The sequence below is a fragment of the Sceloporus undulatus genome, chromosome 5, assembly GCF_019175285.1.
Source record: "Sceloporus undulatus isolate JIND9_A2432 ecotype Alabama chromosome 5, SceUnd_v1.1, whole genome shotgun sequence".
Taxonomy (NCBI): Eukaryota; Metazoa; Chordata; class Lepidosauria; order Squamata; family Phrynosomatidae; genus Sceloporus; species Sceloporus undulatus.
Genome location: NC_056526.1, coordinates 98558190 through 98581579, shown reverse-complemented (window position 1 = coordinate 98581579; position 23390 = coordinate 98558190). Strand labels below are relative to the sequence as shown.

Below are 23390 nucleotides of genomic sequence, written 5' to 3'. Positions count from 1 at the left end.
TTTTACTTAACTATGCCCTCCCTGTCTCCCCACCTTTAACTTGGGTAGAATTACAAAGCTCCTGTACCAGGCTAGCTGGAGCCCTGCAGGTGATCATCACTCATCTCCTGATATGTTTTCATTTTCATTTTCAGTTGCCAGAATGTTGATGAAATTTAGGAGTCTTGGGGTGAAGGAGGTATATGCTAGAGGAACTAGACTCAGACACATTGTGACTGCTGCCACACTGCAAAATGAACACAATTTGATACTAACTGTTATGGCTCCATCTTATGGAATCCTGGGATTTGTTGTTGTGACACCACAGTGCTGAGAGAGAAGGCTAAATAGACTCACAAAACTACAGATCCCAGAATTCCATAGCATTCAGCCATGACAGTTAAAGCAATGTAAAACTGAATTAATTCTGCAGTCTGAGTGACTCTGTCATTTAAGTCTGACTGAGGTCAGTTGAGATATAGCCCCTTAGTGTGCTAGTTTTGTATTTGGAGTTTGAGGAATGGAAAGCAGCAGATGGAGAGAAGAAACTATCCTTCTCCAGTGCCTAACAGCCCTAGTGAATATCCTGAATGAGGAGCTGGCACTAGGGAGATGTATGTAGTGAGATTATAATCTTCACTAGAGAGGAGGAGGAGGCAATTTCCAAGCAATTTCCCAGCTTGTTTTTTGTGGCTCCTGCCACCATTCTGCCATCTCATTTGTACATCTGGGTGGCACAAAAATAATGACATTTTCTTCTTAAATGTCTTCAAGGCCAGTTGCAGGGCAGGAGGTTAAAGTCAGGGCATCCATTTTCAGCAGAAAACTGTAGTTTATTTTGATGCCACCATGCTGCCAAAATTTGCCACTGCAGCAGCAAAATTGGTAGTAACAAGGTGCAGCAATGGGGTGGAGGGGTTGAGTGGGGGACATTTTATTCCCCCCTCTCCTCAACTCTGGAAATTGCAGAAGAGGTTTTCAAGAAGGAAATAACAAAAGACTGCTTCTAATTCATTCTCCAGCACTTTCGGTCTCTGCTAGACAGATATAAAAAAGTTAGATCTTGGGCCAGAAGCCCTCCTAGTGATATATAGCATAGTAGGAGGCTGAGAAAGAGCAAAAAGGCAGATGTGCTGTTTCAGATTCTGAAATTTCTCACTAGCTGTCAAGGTCTGAAAAGGTCTTACTGCAAGTCTCCCTATTCTGTGTTTACTGTTGCCCTGAATTCCTTTTAGGATCTGAGGATACACTGTAATTTTTTGTTGCAAGATTCACCTGACAGTCTTTGTTATTAACTATTCATTCATTATTTTCCTTGGCTGTGTTAATTCTCTGAATTCATAACTCATTTGCAACTTATGTGTCAAAGATGTTATTGTAAATATTGATAAGAGGGAGATGTCTCTTAATATGTGACTGCATTTTCAGTCCTATGTATGGCTACTCAGATGTAAGCCCCTTGGCAGTCAAAAATTATGATTCATTCCCTACTTACAAAATTCTTTTAGGAAATCCAAGCCTGACTTTTTCTAAAGTTTGAAAGTCCCCATTCCCTTACTTGAGACCATATTCAGGAAAAGATTTATTCTACACTTTCACCTCTGGCAATGTTCTCAGTTCCATTTCCATACCAAACTCTAACTCAGGTTTATAGCTACTGCCCATGGAGAAGAAATGCAATGGGCCTTGATATCTGCTAGGCTGTGGTTCCAGTCCCCCCACCCCCCCAGGTGGATAACAAAACCTGTGGATGCTCAAGTCCCATTAAATACAATGGCATAGTAAAATGGTGTCCCGTATAAAAGGGGGAAAAAATCAAGGTTTGCTGTTTGGAATTTATACATTTTTTCAATATTTTCAAACCATGGGTGCTTGAAACAGTGGATAAAAAATCCATGGATGTGGAGGACTGACTGTAGATGCTTTGCTAGAGCTTCTTCCAATCTCCTTGAAAACATGGTAGAATGTACCATGTAGTTTAGACAGGGGGGCTCATGCCAATCTTGATTATATATTATGGCACTACACTCTTATAGTGCTGCTATTCCACTTTTACTGCTCTGGCCGCCTCCTGTAGCATTCTGGGGTTTGTAGTTCAGTGAGACCTAAGAACTCTGGCTGAGAATGCTTAATGCCCCTCTCCCTAAACTGCAAATCCCAGAATGCCATAGGAGGTAGCCAGAACAGTAAAAGTGGAATAGAGGCACTATAAGAGTGTAGTGCAGTAATCTCCTGTGCAAAATAATTTAGTACAATTTCTAGCTCAGTACAGTGGGCTCTTAGTATCCACTGAGGTTTGGTTCCAGTACCCCCAATTGATACCAAATCAATGGATGTTCAAGTCCCATCTTATACAATGGTGTAGCAAAATGACGTTCCTTATATAAAACAGCAAAGTCAAGGTTTGCTTTTTTGATATTTGTGTGTGTGTGAACATTTTTGAAGTGATGTTGGTTGAATCCATGGCTGCAGAATCTCTGAGTACAGAGGGCCAACTGTGTATTAATTGTCATTTCACCAGTTTATAACTTTACAATCCATTTTTATTCTCACAACCCTACATAATTTAGTAGTCTTACATCAAGAGATTCTCAACAAGCTTGATAGAAATACGTACATGTTTTGCATTTCCTTTTGAAATTATTTAAATTACTGTGCTGGAAGGGAGGGTGTGTCAAAAGATCTTATACTGTAGTTATTTTTACATTAATTGAATACAGTCCTGCTTTGATCTACTGATGTTATGCTTTAATCACTTTTGTAATATTTTGTGTATTATTTGGCCATTTTCTTCATGACAATCACATTGTCAGCTGCTTCAGTTGGATTGTTATTGTTGCTGTTATTGTTTTAGAATTTATTCATGTGATGTGTTTTAACCATTTCATAAACATGCAGATACAAGTAGGCAAAATGCGTAATGAACTGCTTGCTAATCTTGAGTTTCTTCCACCCATCAATCCTGAAACAGTTCTAAAGTGTCTGGCACACTCTCTAAGCCAGGGTTCCATTCCCTTACCCAACTGAGGAAAGGCTGGTGGAACAAACCACATTGTTATTCTGCCAAGGCCTTATACAGTGCTCCTTAAGACTGTGGCTGAGTTTGGCGCGTTACAGACCGCCCCTTTGGGGCGGCCTGTAGGCACACCTTTCCCCACCGGATCGGGGCCTCAGCGGCCAGAGCGGCAGCCACTGAAGCCCCGATCCGCCACTTTCCAGGCTGCGGGGAAGCGGCAAAAGGCCCCTTCCCCGCAGCCTGGAAAGGGGTGTCCTTGGGGCTTCAAGCCCCAAGGACACCCCGCGGTGGCGGGGAGAAGGAGAAAGGGGCTGTTTGGCCCCTTTCTCCTTTGGTCCGCTGGGTGCAGCCGTCTAAAGGCTGTGCCCAGCGGACCAAACCCAGGAAGGAGCTATATTCCCCCTTAAGTGTTCCACACGGCCGCTGCCATCAATATAATGACCGCGCCATCTCCAAATGAGGCAGCGCGGTTGTGACGTATTGGGGTTGCGGGAGGGCGCCTAGGGCACCGCCCCCTCTTAACCCTAGTACGTGCTCCACGCGTACTTTTCAGCCCATCTGTAACGGGCCTTTGATTCCTTTCCCTTTTCCTACTGGGGAAGGCACAGTAGAAGAAGTGCTGGCTCAGGACTGAGCCATTGACAGAAAGAGTGCCCCCTTCAGGAGTCAACCAATTTCTTTTGTCCCCTTCTTGCTGTATTGCTTGAGACAAGAGGCAGACAAATCTCGTGCATAGCTTGGCCAAGTTCTTGGAGGAATAGCTCTAATCAAGACCCACACTGTTTTGACTGGCACAGTGAGTGGCAGGTGAAGCCAACTCAAAGGGGCTTAGAAGTTGCCAATTTCTGGCCAAATGTAAATGGCATATAGCTCCATGCCTCTTTTAAAATAGAATCAAGTTAAATGGGCAAGGTGAGGGCAGGTGTCTTGAGGTGTGTAATTTGGCTTGGAGAGGAGCCAGATCCCTAACATCAGCCAGCCTGCCAGAAAGGCCTAGGGAAAATCTGTCCCTTAGAATCCATTGCTTGTTTATAATAACAGATTAAAAAACACCACATTCCAGCCTTGTAAGCAATGTCCACTATAAGCATTCGATAATGATTGAGGCATGATATGAACGTGTCATTTGTACTTGTTTGAGTGGATATATGCCAAGTTTATGAGATCTATGGATCAGTACAAATGTAAGTAAGTAAGATCACAGTGAATTAGTTATGTAATAGTAATTATCTTTTAATCTGGAGGGTCCATTTCAGTGCAAGTGTTTCAGTTATGATATGTAATTCTGAATTTGTAAATACTAACAGGAATATATCTAGGGCCCTATCACATTATACACTGTTATAGCGCTATATTCCACTTTTAATACCATGACAACATCCCACGTAATTCTGGATTTTGTTGTATAATGAGGCCCAAGAGCTTTCTGATTGAGAATTCTAAATACCCCTCCTTAAATCAAATCCCAGGATTCTGTGTGAAGTTGCCATGACACTTAAGGGGGAATATAGCACTATAACAGTATAGTATAAAAAGCCCACTAGTTTGTCATCTTCATTTTTCCACATACTGTCTTGCAAACTGGACAACTGGACTATGGTTCATGGGAATAAGATATATTTGTAATGCAGACTCTAGTTAGATTTTTCAGTGTTACAGGTTTATAAGAAGTGCAGTCATTGTAACATTATGTTTGTCTGTTTCTCTGCTGCTTTTTAAAGGAAACACCAATTTTATCTCCTGGGGTATTACCAGCTAACTCAGGTAAGATCAAACGATTTTTTTTTCTTGGCTGTTAGAACTTCCTAATTTTTTTAGTCAATAAAAATACATTGCAAATTAAAGTTCAATCCAACAGATTGTAATATTTGGCCAGGTTCTTTAAAAAATACCAAAAAACTTCAGCTTACAAAGTTATTGCATTTAGGGGCCTAAATACTATAAAGGCATCAGATCATGTCTAGATGCTAGGCAGGCTCAGCCCTGCTTAATGCTTGGATGGGAGATTGCCAATGAATACCAGGTGCTATAGGCTACATTTCAGAGGAAGAAACTGGCAAACCACCTCTGAGTATTATCTGCCTATGAAATTCATAAATTTGCCATAAGTCGACAGGCAACCTGAAGGCACATCCATATGTACATACACAAATTTACTCATTTTTCAAGCTGCTCATTTCAAGTGGATGGATTAGTAGTGATAGGAAAATGGAATGGCAGAGAGAGAGAGAAAGTACCTAACTCAGGGGCTGTACACACAGCCCCTAAGGGATCCCGCGATACCACCCCTTTCCTAGCCGGATCTGGGCTGTGATAGCCACGGCACCACAGCGATACAGTGCTTCTTCAGTGCTGCGTCATATTAATGTTTTTGTTAAAAAAAATAATGTGTTTGGCTTTTAGTTAGTTATGTCCTCCATTTTTCTTAGATGTCCTACATTCTGGGCTAAATTTTGCTCTATATTTTGGTTGAAATTTTGTTCTACATTTTGTCCTTGTTTGGTGGTAGAGAATAATGGCAACCCTACCCCTGAGTGACTTTTCAGACTGGCAGCTTTCTACAGTACTTTACAGCATCTGTTGACTATCTTTTTGATGTCACTTCCTGTTTAAATGCCTAATCATTATGGCTCACAGTAACCCTTTAATTCCTGGTTACTATTAAAACCCACATTGTACATTTTCCTTGTGATTCTATATCCCAACAGAAGAAATGCCAAGGATCTGCCCACCATATAGTTGGCCTATCGGCTCCCCGACTACTTCAGGGTGGAGTCAGAGATTGTGCCATGCTGTCACCATGCTACCACTCCACCTTGATGGTGGCCCTTTTGGCCAATCTTTACAGCTCCTCAGAGAACCAAATATAAATTATTGGAGTCATTATTCTGAGGAAGCTTCAAAAACTGCAACTACACATTCCACATTACCCATCAATTATTTTATACATTCACTTTGAAAACTACTCAAACAAAAGTAACCTTTATTCCCTTAGAAATGTTACTCTTAAACTCTTAAAAGATGTTCACAATTTTTTTAATTGAGATTAATTTCCTTCATTTAGCTCTGCTTTTTAAATCATTAGGGAAGAAGCTGAAATAATTTAACCATAATTATAACTGATCAAATTATCCTTCAAAATTGGATCAAGTATGTGAAAATATGTTTATATTCTAGGACCTAAAGGATGCTATGAATTGATGATGCCACCTTCAGAATCTGGCTCTCTTCCTGATCCTGAAGAAGTTGGTGAGTGAACATACTTGCTAAAGAGCATATAGTGAAGTGGTAATTTCACTGAAGCAAGTAGGTGATGAAGCAAGTAGATGGATAGACTCGTTTCTAAAGGGGAGAAATGCTCTGTGTGAGAAGTTTGTTTCAGGCAAGGGGATGGAAGTTGCCCAAGTGTGAAATTAAAAAGTCATTTACATTTAAGGATGCCACTAGCAGTTTTCAAAGCATACCGTCTTCCAAGGAAAAGTCTTTTCCTCTGATTATCCCATTGGTAACTGGACCTTTTGTCTTCAGCTCATTAGTAATTTCTATGCATTTCTAGGTTTTGATTCATAGGTTGTTCCACTGTTTGTTACAACTTTTGGGAAGCCTTCCCTCAGATAACCCTGTATTTTTAATAGATAAATTAGACATGATGTCTAATGCATTTAATTTGCAGAATGTCAGAAATGCAAATAGCATCAAGGAGGTGGATAATAATCGACATTTTGGAAGGTCTGGAGAGGGATTTAATCCTCCCCTCCCCTTTTAGTTCTGAGTAAAATTCATCCTTTGCATCCATTATTTGCATTTCCTCAAATTGTACATTTGGTGCAAATGGAGAAAAAGATTAAAACTTTTACCATGTCCAGTCTAACTGGAGGGTCCCTGATATAATTTAATACACTTGAGAATTTAGTGGCTCCATGAACCTCTTGAATACCCAGACTGTCATGTTCTTTTCTGTTCAAATGAATGATACAGCCCTTTCAGACATGAGAATATGGATTTAAATTTCTCATCTTGTTTTAACCTGAAGAAAAAGTTTCATATCTCAGTTTTATTTCTTCATGTTTTCAAAGGCTTTTTAAAAGCCAGTTCCTCTTTTTCTTTTTTGGCAGGAGCAGTAGGTTATCCAGCAGATCTGTCCATTTCTGATCGACTGCGCAGTGAGATGACTAACTATGTTAATATTCCTACTAGCCCTACATCAAAGAAACAGCTTCATTACATGGAACTGGAACTCCAAGAACCTGGTACAAACATAAGAGGTAGGAATGTTTCAGATTGACTCAAACAGGCTGCTATTGTTTTTGCACTACTTTTGCATCATTATGCATCATGGGTTAAAAAAAGTGAAGTATAGGCAATTACACAGAAGCAGGATCTGAGCCCAAAGTGTGCAGTTCTGGAGGTTATTCTTTTCTTTGTTCAGTATTCTGTGAGGGACAAGAGCAGTTTGAATCCAAGAATTCTCCTTTTCCAGTTGTTTGTCAGGTTTGTAAATAGTAAAGCAAGATGTAGGTGGTAATAATTATTATTATTATTATTATTATTATTATTATTATTATTATTTGTATTCCACTTTTTCACAAAGGAATCAAAGCGGATTCCAACAGTATAACTAAAACGTCAAACAATTAACATTACAATTTAAAAACCCAGGTAGTCATATCAAAGTATCAGCTCATCTGAAAGTTCTTGGGAAATCCACCCTGAATTTTGTGTAAGAATTGCCATTACTGCAAGGAAAGGGTTCTGTCTTCAGTGAGTCATTACTTTTGGCAAGCCTGTTTTGGAGAGCAGCACATCATTGATAATTGCATTCATTATTTTAACACTTTGCACATGGAAGCCTAAGAAGCGGAAGAAAAAGAAGAATGTATAGGAATGTTTATTACTGTAGGAGTAAGTAATGCATCTTTGGCTTTCATCCAGTGCTGTCTTCATTAGTTAACTGTAACACGAAAGTTTTTCCAAGTAGTCTTTATCAAAGAGTAAAAGTAATTTTTTCCTTGATAAAGAAAAAGTCTGAGAGTACTGTAGTAGTATATGACTCAGCAGGAAATCCCAAAGAAAGGGAAAATAGCTGTATTCTACCCTTTTCCGAAACTTATCCTGCGGTTTGAACAAAACCATGAGGTAAAAACCAAAAGACCAAAATGAGGATACTGCCTTTCAATAAGAATTCTGGCCCACCTCATGAAAATTGTTTTTCAGTCCCTAACTTTCAGTTCAGCTGAACATTTAAAAATACAGTTTAGTCATCCACAGAAAAGGGGGAGGCAAAATTACTATGGGAAAACATACATACATATAAGAACAATGATTTTTAGTGTCTAACAATGCTAGAAATTTGGGGACTGAAGGAAGATTTCATTTGGGAAGAAAGAAAGAAGTCCTGGTGGCACAGTGGTTATATGCCAGTCCTACAGCCAAAATGTTGTAAGTTTGATCCCGGAGGGCTCTAGGGTTGATTCAGCCTTCCATCCTTTTGTAGGTCAGTAAAATGAGTACCCAGCTTGTTGGGGGCAATTGGCTTACACACTGTAAACTTCTTAGGGAGTGCTAGTTCACTGATAAGTGGAATAGAAATGGCTATAAATCTTATTTTGGAGCACTGTGTCTACACTACATAACTATACCATTGTGTTCCTGCATAAGTACAGTATTCCTGTAAGACATTAGGGTTATTGTGTTGTGGCTAAGCCTCAATGAAGTCTAAACTAGTTGTTTCTAAAAATGGTTCTAGAAATAGTACCAATAGATGATCAGCTTTATTTTTTGTCTGCATGGGAGATAGTAATGTGAGTATTACAGCACTCTTTATGTTCCCTGAAAATATTTTAGAAGTTAAAATGTTTTTCTATCACAGGGAGTGAATCAACCAAGTATGCACAGATTGATATTACAGCAACAGAGACAGCCCATAAAGTGGGGACACAACATGCACAGTTTAGAGAAGAACGACTGCAAGAGCTTGAACAGAAGAAGAAAGGCAGCCAGACATCTTATTCATAGAAGAAACTAAATTGCTAACCTTAACACAGTAGCACTTATTAATGTTTAATGATTTTACTAAACACTGCCATTGTTTTCAGAATTATACAGATTCATTCCAATTTATTGATTTCCAGTTTGAAAACTGGTAGCATGGTGTGGGTGTGTGATGATTATAAAAAATACTGGTTGTAAACATGTTTAATAGATCACATATGTTGTATTTTTCATATCTTACTAAATCATGTATCAAATGTACATGATTTTTAAACTGAGGCATTTAATTTAAAGAAATTTGAATAAGATGTAAATGTAGCTAAGTATACAAAAGTTTTGCTTTATACATCTTGTGTTCTGACATAATACCTTGCTTTGTTAAGAGATAAGGTGGCTTTTCATGTCATTTTTTTCAAAAGTGAAAGCTATTTTTACTACTATTATTTTTATTTATACCCCATCTTTTCAGACAAGTGGGACTCAAGGCATTTTACTACCATATTTTCTGGCGTATAAGACGACTGGGCGCATAAGACGACCCCCAACTTTTCCAGTTAAAATATAGAATTTGGGATATACTCGCCGTATAAGGCTACCCCTCTTCCAACGCACACCAAATAAGAATAAAAAACCCCATCAGATTTGATTTCAATATGGTAATTTTAATTCAGATGCTTATGCTATGCCATGCAGGTACTTAGCAGGAAAACGTGTGGTATACAAAGCCTGCTTGGATTGGTCAGCTCTCCCTGCCTGCCCAGCCCTCCCTGTCTCCAAGACTATCAGGGCAGTAGCACAAACATGACTCTTTTTTCCATCACCCGGGCATCCCAGACACCTGCAGCTTGCTCTGCCCTTCACTTACACCTTCCCAGTGAGGCGCCCCCTCACCTCATCATCAGGACCTTGTTAAGTCACTTCTTTCCACAAATCCTGGTGAGTGGATTTTCTTCTACCGTACTTGTACAGCGCCACCCTTGCTGCTTTCATACAGTCACTGCATATGATGGGGATGCGGCTGTGGCCGGTTTTGAGTTCCCACCACCATATGCGGTGACAGCAGATTCTCCAGTCCGGCTTGGAAGTTTCAGCACCTGCCCTATAAGATGACACCCGGCATATAAGACAATCCCCGACTTTTGAGAAGATTTTCCTGGGTTAACAAGTAGTCTTATAGGCCAGAAAATACAGTAATTGAGATTCAGTAAAGTTAAAACACATAAAAGATCAGAATTAAAATAGAATTAGATAGATATATTTATTATGGCACACAGCCAGCACAATGATAAAATACAATATATAATGACCACTTATACAGTGATAAAAACTCTAACATGTGTCAACTTGCAGAGTGTTTTAAAAGGTCATAAAAATGTTTCAAAGAATCTCTTTAGCATAGTCTGCATATCAATAACAGAAATTGATAAAAATAATAGAGCAATATATAGAAAATTACATACAGCAAATTACATGGTGTCTGCAATGACAATATCAGCCATAATTAGACTTCCAGAGTTCACTGAATCTGTTTTAAACAGCCTCTCCGAAGGGTGATAGCAGCTGCAAGAAATTTTGTGACTCTGCTAGTTACATCTTCATTATGGCCTGTTAAAAAATATTTAATATAAAATTTATTCTCCCTTCCAGGTAAGGCAAAGGAGTTATATAAAATGCATGGGTCTCTATATAGAGGGGGCAACTCTATATAGAGGGGGCACTGCGGCCACCACCAGGGATCCTCCAATCCTCCAGCGGCTTCAGAAGGAGGAGTAAGGGGCCGGCTCTTTTCCTCGGCCCAGCTGGCTCTGGAGCCGCTTCCCTGCCGCCTTTTGAAGAAAAAATGGCGAGAGCCAAGCCGCCGAAGATCCTCTCTCAGGCCTCTAGAGAGGCCCCCTCCAGCTGGCGCGAGACCCCCTCAGGGGCATCCAGGGATGCTGCCGGTTGGCGACTTGGGGGGTCGTCTTATACCCCCATCGCCTTATACTCTGGAAAATAAGGTAATTGACTCAATCTCCTCAAGGCCACAGGGACAAAACCAACAACAATAGGATACCTTATTGTACCTTCCTTCCAGAACAGCTGATGGCAGAATATTTAATCTTCCCAACATAAAAGCCCTTCTTTGCTTAGGGATGGTCAAATATTTGAAATATCTAGCACATTTTCCAGTTTCCCCAGATTCCCCAATAACAAAATGTAATGGTGATTGATTTCTATGACTTTGCAAGTCAATATCTTTAATTCTTTGTGTGATAGTAATTTTTGCCTTGTTGTAAGCTAGTGAAGATATAAATGATAATGATAGCCCAATAGAGGACAGCTTCATGTTGCTTAGAGAACAAGCAACATTTTAAAAAAATTAAATACAGTTAAAATGATTTTAAAAACCCAGCAAAATGTATATGAGTGCCATATTTGTGTCTAGTGCTATTAGATGGAAAATGAATAGCACAACCATAACTTTATATTGCTAGCAAGCATATTTTTGTTCCTTGAATCCAGTGTTTATAAGCAGTGGTCAAATCTAATGGTGTGATTCTGCTTGTAAAACCACTTTTGATCAAAACACACCTTCACTAATAGAAGATGAAGTTCTGGAGGAACTTTGAATCCTCTGGAATTGAGAGGGAAGGGGTAGAGTGCCCTGCAGGGGAACAGCAATTTAATAATAATAATTAGAATATATATTTATTGTTAAAAGCTAAAAGCCATCACAATATAAAATATATGCAAACAGTAAATACAAAAACAGAGTTTAAAAAACGGCCTACGGCCATACCACCCTGAACACGCCTGATCTCGTCTAATTATTATTATTATTATTATTATTATTATTATTATTATTATTATTTCTTAACTGCCTTTCCCCATGGATCAAGGCAGGGGACAACAACAATTAACAGACAACATGAGTTAAAACACTTGTTAAAACACACAAAATTACTACTTATAATGAAAGCTATTACTAATCTGTTTCTATTTATTTAACTGCTGCAGTAACAGCATTGTTACTAGCATATGTAGAACAAAACTGTATGGGCCTGTCTACACTAGCCAAGATACTTTGGGCTGCCCCCAGAATATTCTGGTCTCAGCATTCTCCCCCAAATTTGCACCCCTTTTATCTGATGAAGATTAGGGCAACTGTACTCCCTGCAAATTGGCCATTATCACCACTGCGGGTCACTCTTAGGTCAGCACAAGGCACCCAGCCTCATTCTGACCTCATACAAGCCCAAAGCAATTCCCATCTGTAGAGCAACATGGCTGGAATACTGAGGTTTTCTGGAAAAGCCAGAGCAAAAGATAATTAAAAAAAAAATGAAGACCAAGGGATGAAAATCCTGAATGACCATGTTTCGTGGTTTGGGGGCTGTGTGGTGTATACAACTAATGTAGACAATCCCTATATCTCTTTCACCCACCCCACATTCTGCCTTAATTGCTGCTCTGAATCTCAATCTGAACAACAGTGCAATATATGCAACATATCAGTGCTCCTAACATGCTGTTGTTCGCCAGCTTATGTTGCAAATAAAACCATTGCAGAAGTAGCATTGGGACAAGAATATTCAGGATATCAAAACAATATCAAAGTAAACATCCAGGGGTAGCCATGCTGGCCATATAGCAAATCCAGTAACATCCAAACTGATACCTTTATTGGTCCAACCAAAATGCACAATTATATGTTGCAAGCTTTCAAAGTCACATTGACTTCTTCATCAGGCAAGGTGTTAAAACAAACAGAAAAAAATTAAGATGTTAGTCATTGGTGTGCATTTTGCTGTTTCTGGTCTTAGTTCAGATGATAGATGATATTTTCAGGCTGACATCTCCTCCTTGGGCTATATCAAGTAAAATAAAGATTGTGCTGTTAAAGTACTAGGCAATGGCACCAAACATAAACCAAGCTGAAATTTGAAATTTACATGCAACTGAGCTGAAATTGGATGTTATTTCATCTCATTTTTACTGCTTTGCTTGGACTTTTGAATAACGCCATGTATAGTGATCTCATCTCTTGACAACAAAGATAGAATGTCAATTTTCTAGGGTGGTGGGTTTCTTTTTTATGCAAATCATTTTTCTACTGAAGGATCATCCTTTCTTTTTTGTGTTGAAAGCAGTTAGAAACGTTGAATTCAGCAGTATCATATAAAATAAATGGATGTTCATTCCATCTTCCCTGCTATCAAATCCCATTTATTCTTTTACTCTGTAGAATCAGAGTTATATATTATTCCTGTATGTTGATGCCAGTATTACTTAACTTCCTTTACCTCATTATGTATGTAATTTAGGCTCAGCAACATGCAAAACAGCCAAATGTTTTTACATAGTATTGGAAGAGATAATATATGCAAAACTAATGTCTCCTCAAGTAAATATGGACTTGTGTATGTACTTTCAAAGTTTGCCTCAAAATGGGTGACTGAAATAAAAATTTTAAGAAATTATTATCACTCATTCAGTAGAGTTTTATAATGTTGTTTGAAAAATTGAATCATAACAAGGAATTAATGCAGTTGTTCTCAAACTTTTTCCCTCTGGACCCTCCTGTACATCTTCATGTCGGCTCCTCCCTCTAGAGATAGTATTAGTGATTACCTTGCACTCTCTTTCTCTCTTGCATCAGAGTTTGATAAACTGAACTCAGACTTTTCTGTAAACCATTGCAACATTTTTTTTAAAGATTAAACTATACAGATAAATCAGCATTATCATTTCCAGGAAAATATTTTAGGCAATAAATGTTTGCATTCCTTGCAGTGTATTGTTTTCTGTGTCAAAAGATCACTGGGAATCAAATCAGTGTTTTGGTGTAGTGTACTGAATATTGCAAAAGCAGTCACTTGGCAATTTCTTGCATTTCTATTTTCATGTCAAAACATAAACACTTTTTTAAAAAAAACAGACTTTACAATTTTTATAATTTTTATATCTATATGATTGCCCTAATATACATTAAATCACTACTGTAACGTAGGGTTGGGGATTGTTTTGTCCTCCAGGTGTTGTTGGACTACACCTCCCAGCATGGAGCCATTCTTCCATTGACCACACTGGTTAAGGTTGCTGGGAGTTCAATACTATCTGCAGGGCCAAACAACCTTCACCCCAGCTGTAAACAGATTGACTGTTATTGGGAAAGATGATTTAGAGATTATAATCCTACACACATTTATCTAGGAGTTTGTTTTTGTTGTTAACTGTTTTCAAGTTGATTCCAACTCATGGAAACTCTGTGGATGAGACATCTTCAAGACTCCTCACAACCCTGTAAACTCATACCTGTGACCTTCTTTTTTTTTCCCCATGAAGATATTTTATTATCTAATATATATACATAAAATAAAGGTAATTACAAGCTTGATAGTTTTACATCTTATATCTTTTGCACTATACTCTTCTGTATACTTCTCCTAGAGAGGTATGCACAAAGTAAAGCAAAACCATAACTTCCTTCTCCCCCTCTCTCCCTTTGAGCTTCATGTAATGTTTTCTTTGGTTTTTAACATAACTCAACGTCTCTTAATCAGTACCTCTGGCTGTGTCAACATTTATTATGTTCATAATCAGGGGTAGGCAACCTGCGGCCCGCAGGCCGGATGCGGTCCGGCGAGGCCTTGGGACCAGCCCCAGCCGGGTCCTGCCGCCAATTGCCGCCGGGGCCTTTGGCCTCTCGCGTGCAGGGGCAAGGGAGGCAATTGTCTATAGATGCCTCAGAAACATGCATTTATATTAACATTTTTTAAAAATCAGCAATTTTTTTTTGCGTGTCCTCCACTTTTTTTTAAAAAAAGTGTCTACCATTTGAAAATGTTGTCCTACATTTGTCCCGGTTTATTTATTTATTGAATTTTTTTTAAAAACTATTTAATTATTTATTTTTTTGCTTCGGCCCCCCAGTTGTTTGAGGGACAGCAACCCGGCCCCCGGCTCAAAAAGGTTGCCTACCCCTGTTCATAATCCTCGCCAGTCATTATCATATTTAAAGTAATTACTAACAAATAATGTATTATCTTGTGTAACATATTATTTGTCGTGTATATATGTGTGTGTGTGTGTGTGTGTGTATACATATATATATTCTTATTTTATTTCTGTACCTTTTCGGTAAACCATCTGCATTTACAATGTTGAATTATAGGGTTCCATTCTTTGTCTACCTTTTCTGTGTCTATGTTCTTTAAGTAAGCTGTGAGTCTATCCATCTCTTTAGCTTCCATCACTTTCTGTAACCATGCATCTAATTCAGGGGTGGATTGTTCTTTCCAGACTTGACCTATAGGTGACCTTCTTAATAGAGTCCATATATCTAGCTTGTGGTATTTGTTTCTTTCTGCATTCCTCCACCTTTCCTAGCATTATTGTCTTTTCTAATGAGTCATGTCTTCTCATGATGTGGCCAAAGTATGACAACTTCAAGATTTCAGGCTTGATTTGTTTTCAGACCCATTTGTTTGTCTTTTGGGCTGCCCAGGGTATCCTCAGTACTCTTCTCCAGCACCACATCTCAAATGAATTGATTTTCTTCTTATCTTCTTTCCTTACCAGCTCTCACATCCAGAAATGGTAATAGGAAATACATTGGTTTGTATGAGACTAACTTTCACACTCAGCTGTATATCTTTACATTTTAGGGTATTTTCTAGTTCTTTCTTAGCTGCTCTCTCTATTCCCAGTCTTACCCTGATCTCTTACCTGCAGTCCCCACTCTGATCAATGTTTAATCCAAGGAACAGGAACTCTTTTACTATTTTTATTTCCTCATTGTCTAGGTTGAATTTGTGTAGATCTTCTGTGGTCGTCATTATTTTTGTTTTCTTTATGTTCAGCAGTAAGCCAGCCTTTGCACTTCCTTCTTTGACCTTACTTAATAGTAGTTCCAGGTCTGTGGTGCTTTTTGCTAGGAGTATGGTGTCATCTGCATATCTTTGATTTTTGATATTACTTCCTCTAGCTTCATTTATCCTTCTTCTGTGTCCAAGCCTGCTCTGTATGATGTTTTTTGCATACAAGTTGAGCAAATAGAGGAAATTTTCACACAGGCAAAATTATTGAGTGCATAGTGTGATGATCCCGTCACTATCATGCAATTACATTAAGATTATCACACAACATTGCACAACGTTGCAATAACTGTCATTATCTGTGAATAAATTGGAATTCTAGCATCACTTTTTATTCATAGGAAAGTTCCATGAATACACAGCAATGGGAAAATTCTTCTTTATTCAAGGGTTAATGATGCAGTTATCATGACATTGCATGACGCCGTCTGATGATCTTCACGCAATTGCCATCTTGGCTTCCAGAGAAATTTATGGTTTGTTCATACATGCTCAGTAATTAATTCTGGAGACAGCTGCTGTTTACTTTCCTGTTACAGGGATGCAATAGGATGGGTTAGAGTAGAATCCCGTTCTTTCCCAGCTAAAGCTTTATTGCTGTTTACTGGAAATATGTGCTGTAACCAACCCTGAAACTCAGCACTTTGTTCACCATCTTCCCAGTGCTAATGCTGCCTAAATTTTTTTTAGACAGAGGAAGAAGTGAAATGGGGCATTGGGGAGTCATAAAAAAGACTATTAAAATGAACCTCTTTGTCAGAGGCTTTGCTAACTGAAGTAGGCTTGTACTTAGTCTTCTGTTCTTTTCTTTTCTTTTTAATCACATAGTCTTGAGATATCAAAAAAATAGTCATTTTAATCCATTACCACATATAAAGGAAGGAAGGGGACAGAGTTTAGCAGGACAGCTAGAGTTCTTCTCTCCCTGACCCACCAACTTTTTCCTTTCCCTCTTCAATGTACAAAAATGTGTTATGCATTAATTAGGATGATTAATATAATCAATGGTGTTCCAGTTCCAAGTATGCCAGTAAGCTGAAGATGTATATGTCTGCTTCTACATAGGCAGGATGTGCTAAGTTTCCCTTTACACATACAAGTATGCAAATACAGCTGAATGCAATGATGTCTCTGAAACTGCACACACGCACGCGCGTACACACACACACACCACAGGAGGGTGCCTATTCTGTCCTTATGCTTTTACCCCTTGTATTTCATGGTGTGGACAACTGCCCAACTATTCCATGTGTGTTGTACGTTGGCTTTACTTATGTACAGTGTGCCCGCGCCATGCGCAGATGCATTTTACATGGCTTCCAGCTTATGAGAAAAACAATGGTACGCGTGCCACACCACCATATGCACACGCCCCATTATTTCTTATGGGGCTTGAGCATAGGCGGATTTTCCCTTACACAGGAGGATCCAGAACGGATCCCCTGTGTAAGGAGAGGGAGAAATTTATGAATTTGCTTTTAGACAACAACAATACTCACAGGTCACTTATAGTGTAAAAACTAAGTTTAGACAAAATTGTCTAAAAATATACCACAGTTTTAAAACACATTAAATGAGTTTTCAGACTAATTTGCTAACATTAAGATTTCCTCCAGAGCCTTCTGGGTTTTTCTGGAAGCCAACTTCAAGGATAGTAGGACTCTGTTTCTGTGACAAGACTTTTAGAGTTAAAATGGACCACTAAACCAGCAGCCCTGGCCCTGCATTGGGTAATCTAGTGCCACACTGGATTTCTTCTCTGTAACCAGACAACAGAAAGGAATGGGCAGAGAACTAGTCTCAGAGTAAGCACAACATATACGTAGTTACAACTGACCTTTGCAATGTTATTTTGCTCATGCTTTGGATGAGAGAATAATTGTTCTCAGTACACAGCAGCAGTTCTAAATAGAATGGAATCTACTTAGTTGTTCCATTGCCATTTTGTCCATTATTATCTACAAAATACATGCTTGTATCACTCAGCTATATGCCTACTCCAATGTTCTTTCGTGAAATAAAGAGAAAGCAAATTCTATAGCCAGAATTCTGAAATGTAAGTGCACCCTATGTCCAAATGACAAGATCAAGGTTTTCTTGTTGCAGCATTTATTTTTAAAAAATGATCTTTATCCAGAAAAGGTGAAGACTTAACAACAACCAGAAATAGTCAGTTTCTCATAGGTTTGTCTTCAGATGCCTAGTAAAATTACTAACATCTTGAGGTGCACAGGTTTCCCCAAAAACTAAAAATCTTGCTCAACAAAGGGATATTTTTGACTTGCCAGTAGTTATCAAGAATGCCCAGATCCAGGGAGAACTTTTAAATGGAGATTGTCATTGAAGTTTATCACACGGAGGTTTTTGCAGCTTTTTGCAGCTCAGTTCCGGGGTCACTGTGGGTCCAACGATGCGAATTCACGCAATATCGTGATGTGTTATCACACGCCATTCATTTCTATGGGGGCTCCTTCCGTGGCACTTCCGCAATGATTCCAAAGTGACCCCTTATTTTGGTGAAATCGGTAACAAGCGAATTCACAGAAATCGCTTCCAAGCTCACTCTGATTTCACTCTGAATTGGTCTGGTGTGGAATGCAACTTTGCTTCTGTTCTGGTACATCACCGCAAACCCCCCAGGTTGCAAATTTCCCATGATGCGTTGCTGCAATTTCCCCCCATTTCCTTTCAGTGGTCCTTTCACTTTCAGGTCAACTTTCAGGGCAACTCATTTTTGGGAATATGTGTGTGTGTGTGTGTCCGTGAATATGAATATACAGATATGTCTGTCTGTCTGTCTGTCTATCTGTCTGTCTATGTGTGTGTTGAAATTGCTGAAATGAAAGGGAAAATAAAAAGGGGATGAAGAAGATACAGAAATATTCACAAGGCAAATATTCATGCAATTACACGAAACAGGGAACAGGAACTTGCGCCCCCTTCACCCCATAAATGTACAAGGTCACAATGCATTCAGACCCCCACTGAGCATGCACTAGGGTGCCGATTCAAATCGATGAATCCCACTGGTGTGGTAATACAATTTGCACTCACTCCGCTTTGCTTGAATTGGCATCACATGACTTGCCTTGGATTCGATTCCCCCTCGATTTGGAAGGGCAACAGAAGGGCAACCAGGTGTGATAAAACATTCACGTTATAATGTGAATTCACATAGCTGAACCAGGAGTCACCCCAGATCTGAGCTGCAAAAACCACCATGTGATAAACACCACTCTCTCAGGGATTGTTTTTGGAAGCTGTATGTTGAGTGGGTTGGAGCATGGACAAAGCCAAAGCGGGTTAAAATAAGGTATTTTCTCTCTTTTTGCCATTCACTTTTCCTCTCTCAACTAATCTATCCACTTGAAGCCAGCTGGGGAAATCATGCAACTCGATGAATTTCATACTCAGCACCTGGTATTCATTGTCAGTCTCCCATCCAAGTATTAACCAGGGCTGACCCTGCCTAGCTTCCAAGGTCAGACAGGATCTGGTACCTTACGGTATTTATGCCCTCCCACTTCCATCTTACCTGTACAATTTTTTAAAAAATCAACTTGTTTCCCATGATAACTGACTTTAGCCATCCATCTAGCAATTCCCTTGCAAAGAAGAGGATCGGAGAGAGAAGGCAAATGCAATGGAAGCAGAGGCAGAACCAAACAGGACCTGCTGTAATTGGTCTCCAAGCAAAGCAATAATGTGACACATTTATGGGAAGCATCAGCCACTTTGTCTCTCATTCCTGGGAAAGGGAGGCATAGATTGGAGGAAGGCCTCCCCTGATGGCATCTGAGTAAGGCAAACAATTGAAGGGGAGATTAATCTGATGAAGATGAACCCTCTGCCTTTTAAAATCATTGTGGAGGGTTTGTGGAGGGTTTCCTTTGCCCCAGGAAAGCATATCTGTAAACACATACCTTCTGGAGGCGAAACAGAGGGACCTCAAAATACCACTGCCGAGGCATCACATCTCTGTTGAGCATGCTTGGGCTTCATGGATTCATCCAGGTCATGGAACCTACATGACCACATATCATTTACCAATGTACAGCTATGAGATACAATTTTAATGCAATCATACTGCAGTTGCATTTAAAAATCAGCTATTTTGTGAAATGCACCTGTGTGAATCAGTAATGAGATGGGGAAACTTGCAAATGAAAAACATACAATCTGTGGCCAACAGCATATGTTGCAATTTTTACATTAATTTTAGTCACTTTCCTAGTTTCAACTAAAATTCACAGTTCATGAGTCCATTTATATCCCTATTTATATCACAGTCCATTTATATCTCCCTTGGAGGTGGGATATAAATAAAATAATACAATGCAATCACAGCAGTAAAGGCATGGAATGAGGCATATTCCTCTTTCCTAAATGATGCACAAGAGATTAGGCTGGCTGAAGAAAAGTGCAAAAAAGAGTTAACTATATGTCAAGTGAAGAGCCAAGAAAAGAACTTGGAGAAGGCAGAGGAGGCTTGACAGAATGGCAGGGTAAAAGGCAAGAAGGCAGGAGTGGGAGAAGCAAACAAAAAGGATGACTTGGCCCCATCTTTAGGTTACAGCTCAACGTTCCTACCATCCTCCCCAAGATGACTCATGATTTATTTTCAATCACTTTTAAAAAAATCACTGAGATTTTCTGTCCATTTCATTTCTCTCTCTCTCATTCTCTATCTTGATGGTGCTCATTTTAACACAACACTTTAACGAGGAACCTGTACGGATGATACCTGACTTTTTCATTTCCCAGGCTGCGTTGTGTCCAATCCACACTTTTATCCATTTGGTTTTTTTCCTTGCATTCCTCACACGTCATACATGTGCTTACATAAAATACTCCTAGCTCAAACCTAGGAGAATATCACATGGAGGTTTTTCGGGGGTTTTGCGGCTCAGTTCCGACATGAGTGTGGGCGCAATGATGTGAATTCATGTTATAACGTGAATGTGTTATCAGATGTGATTCCTTTCTATGGGAGCTCCTTCCATGGGGCTTCCACAGTGATTCCAAACTGACTCCTCATTTTGGTGAATTCGGTACAAAAGTGAATTCACAGAATTCGCATTCAAGCTCACTTTGATGTCACTCCGAATTGGTCTGGTGTGGAATGCAACTTTGCTTCTGTCCTGGTACACCCCCCCAAACCTCCACGGTCCCACATTTCCCATGACGCCGTGCTACAATTTTGACCCATTTGCTTCTGGTATTACCCTCCCCCCGCTTCCATTGCTGCCGAGGGGAAATGCGGTTTCCCCAGTGGAAATGCTTGGGAAAGGGCAGAGAGCTACTGGGGAATGAATGTATTCACGTTTTAATGTGAGCAAGAGACATGCTGGCGAGAAGGGGCCTTTGGGGAAGGCTCCTTGTGTGACTAGAAAAAACAAACTATACATCCCAGAGAAAGAGTGCTAGCTTGGATGCCACAGGGGACCCTATCTATCTCCATAGAAAGTCTCCTTGTGTGACTGGAAAAAAACGAACCATACATCCCAGAGAAAGAGTGCTAGTTTGGGTGCCAAAACAGACCCGATCTCCCAAAAAGGAGTTCTAGTTTGGGTGCCAAGATGGACTTTAAAGCCCATAGAACATGAAGCAATCTTTCACTTTAGGCTAGCATTCAGATCCAAAGGATTTACTTCAAAGTAAACGTGCAGCTTCTACACTAATTATTTTGCAGTGAATAATAATAATAATAATAATAATAATAATAATTCCTTAATAATAATAACAATAATAAATGGATGGGGGCTCTGACACAGAGGATAGATATAGATGTGGCTGAAATGGATGAGGAGAATGACAGGAGAATAGATGTAGATGTGGCTGAGACACGGAGGACCCATTTGAATTTGGCTGCCAGGGATGGGAAAATAGAAGGGAGGAAGAAACGTGAAGCTGCCACTCATGTGAGGCTAGCATTCACATGAAAGTGGAGCCAGGCTCCCTTCTTCACCCCGGAAGTGCAAAGGTTCAGGATACATTCAGACCCCCACTGAGCATGTGCAAGGGTCCCAATTCAAATAGTTGAATCCGCATGGTAAATACTGGTATGGTAATACAATGTGCATTCACTCCGCTTTGCCTGAATCCGCATCACGTGACTTGCCTTGGATTCGATTCCCCCTCGAATCAGAAGGGCAACGGAAGGGCAACCAGGTATAATAAAACATTCACATTATGACGTGAATTCGCATTGCTGAACCAGAAGTCACCCTGGATCTGAACTGCATAAACCTCAGTGTGATAAACTCCTTTGTCTGGCATATGGGCTTAGCTTGCAATGGGATCATCCTAACACTTGCTTTTCCTGTCCAGTCTTATTAGAAGGCTATGTTTGGAATGCATCATTATGCCACATGGAAGATGAACGTTGATTAAATTATTAGCATTGCCATAGCAATGTCTTGCATGCAAGGATACATGAGATCTTGTTTCTAGAGATTTTGACATTTATTAGTAGCTATGGGAGCTGTATTCCCCATGCATTTTCAATACATGCCCAAGGCAAAAGTCCATGGGAAGTGTATTTCTCAATCTTGATGATCTCTCTAGGATGACAGACTGTATCTACTGATTTTTGGATGCACAATGGCTGCATCTGCAATGCAGAAATAATCCATGTTGACTACATCAACTGCCATGTCTCAATGCTATGGAATTCCAAGAGTAGTAGTTTTGTGAGACATTTAGCTTTCTCTGTGAGAGAGCTCTGGGGTCATAACAAACTACAGGACAATTCTCAGAATTCCATAGCACTGAGCCATGGCAGTTAAATAATCTCCAACTAGATTGTTTCTGCAGTGCAGATGCAGGCTATGCTACCATGTTGAAAATCTACATATGTAATTGTGTAAACAAATCCACTAAAATGAAAACATTGCATGGACAAGTCCACTGAAATGGAAAGAAATATTAAGTTTTCCCAGCAGACCATGTTCACTAATTAAACAGACACTAATTCTCTTTGCATATCCTCCCACCCTGGGGACTTGCCATGAACAACAGAACAACACAGAGATTAACATGGAAATCGCTCCTCTTTACCCAGGGTCATACAGTATATATATCTATGAGTTTATGATTCTATGTATATACTCATGTATAAGTCTAGAAATTTAGGTAAAAAAAATAGACCCCAAAAGCCTACATTGACTTATCCATGGGTCAATATAAGTACCATATCTTAACTCTTATTTAAAAAAAAGTAACCATCTCCTGGTTAAAAGCAAGAGTATAATAATATATGAAGCACTGATCCCCTCTACTCTCTCATCCTTAAGAATAAGCACAAAGAGTTATGTCTACTGCAATTTTGTAAGTTCTTTGACACTGTTTTGGTTTGCTTCATCCTTTAGATCTTTTGCTATATTCCGCTAAGTTTTACCCTCGACTTATTCATGGGTCATAGCAAAGTCCATCATTTTGGCCCCAAAACTCGCCCTCGACTTATACATGAGGTCGACTTATAGTCAAGTAGATACGCTATATGTACCTAACTCTCTTCCATGCCAGCATTCTCTGAAGATGCCAGC

The 23390-nt window shown here is 39.5% G+C and overlaps 1 protein-coding gene across 1 annotated transcript in view; it reads left to right on the top strand.

Annotated features, from left to right (window-relative positions):
* DOK7 (docking protein 7) overlaps window positions 1-9509 on the top strand; it is a 34447-nt gene extending 24938 nt beyond the window's left edge. The window contains exons 6-9 of the mRNA XM_042470794.1: window positions 4717-4759; window positions 6173-6244; window positions 7111-7260; window positions 8865-9509. Coding sequence (XP_042326728.1) covers window positions 4717-4759; window positions 6173-6244; window positions 7111-7260; window positions 8865-9010 — 411 coding nt within the window. The 3' untranslated portion in view covers window positions 9011-9509. The remainder of the gene's footprint in view (window positions 1-4716; window positions 4760-6172; window positions 6245-7110; window positions 7261-8864) is intronic.
* The last annotated feature ends 13881 nt before the right edge of the window (window positions 9510-23390 follow it).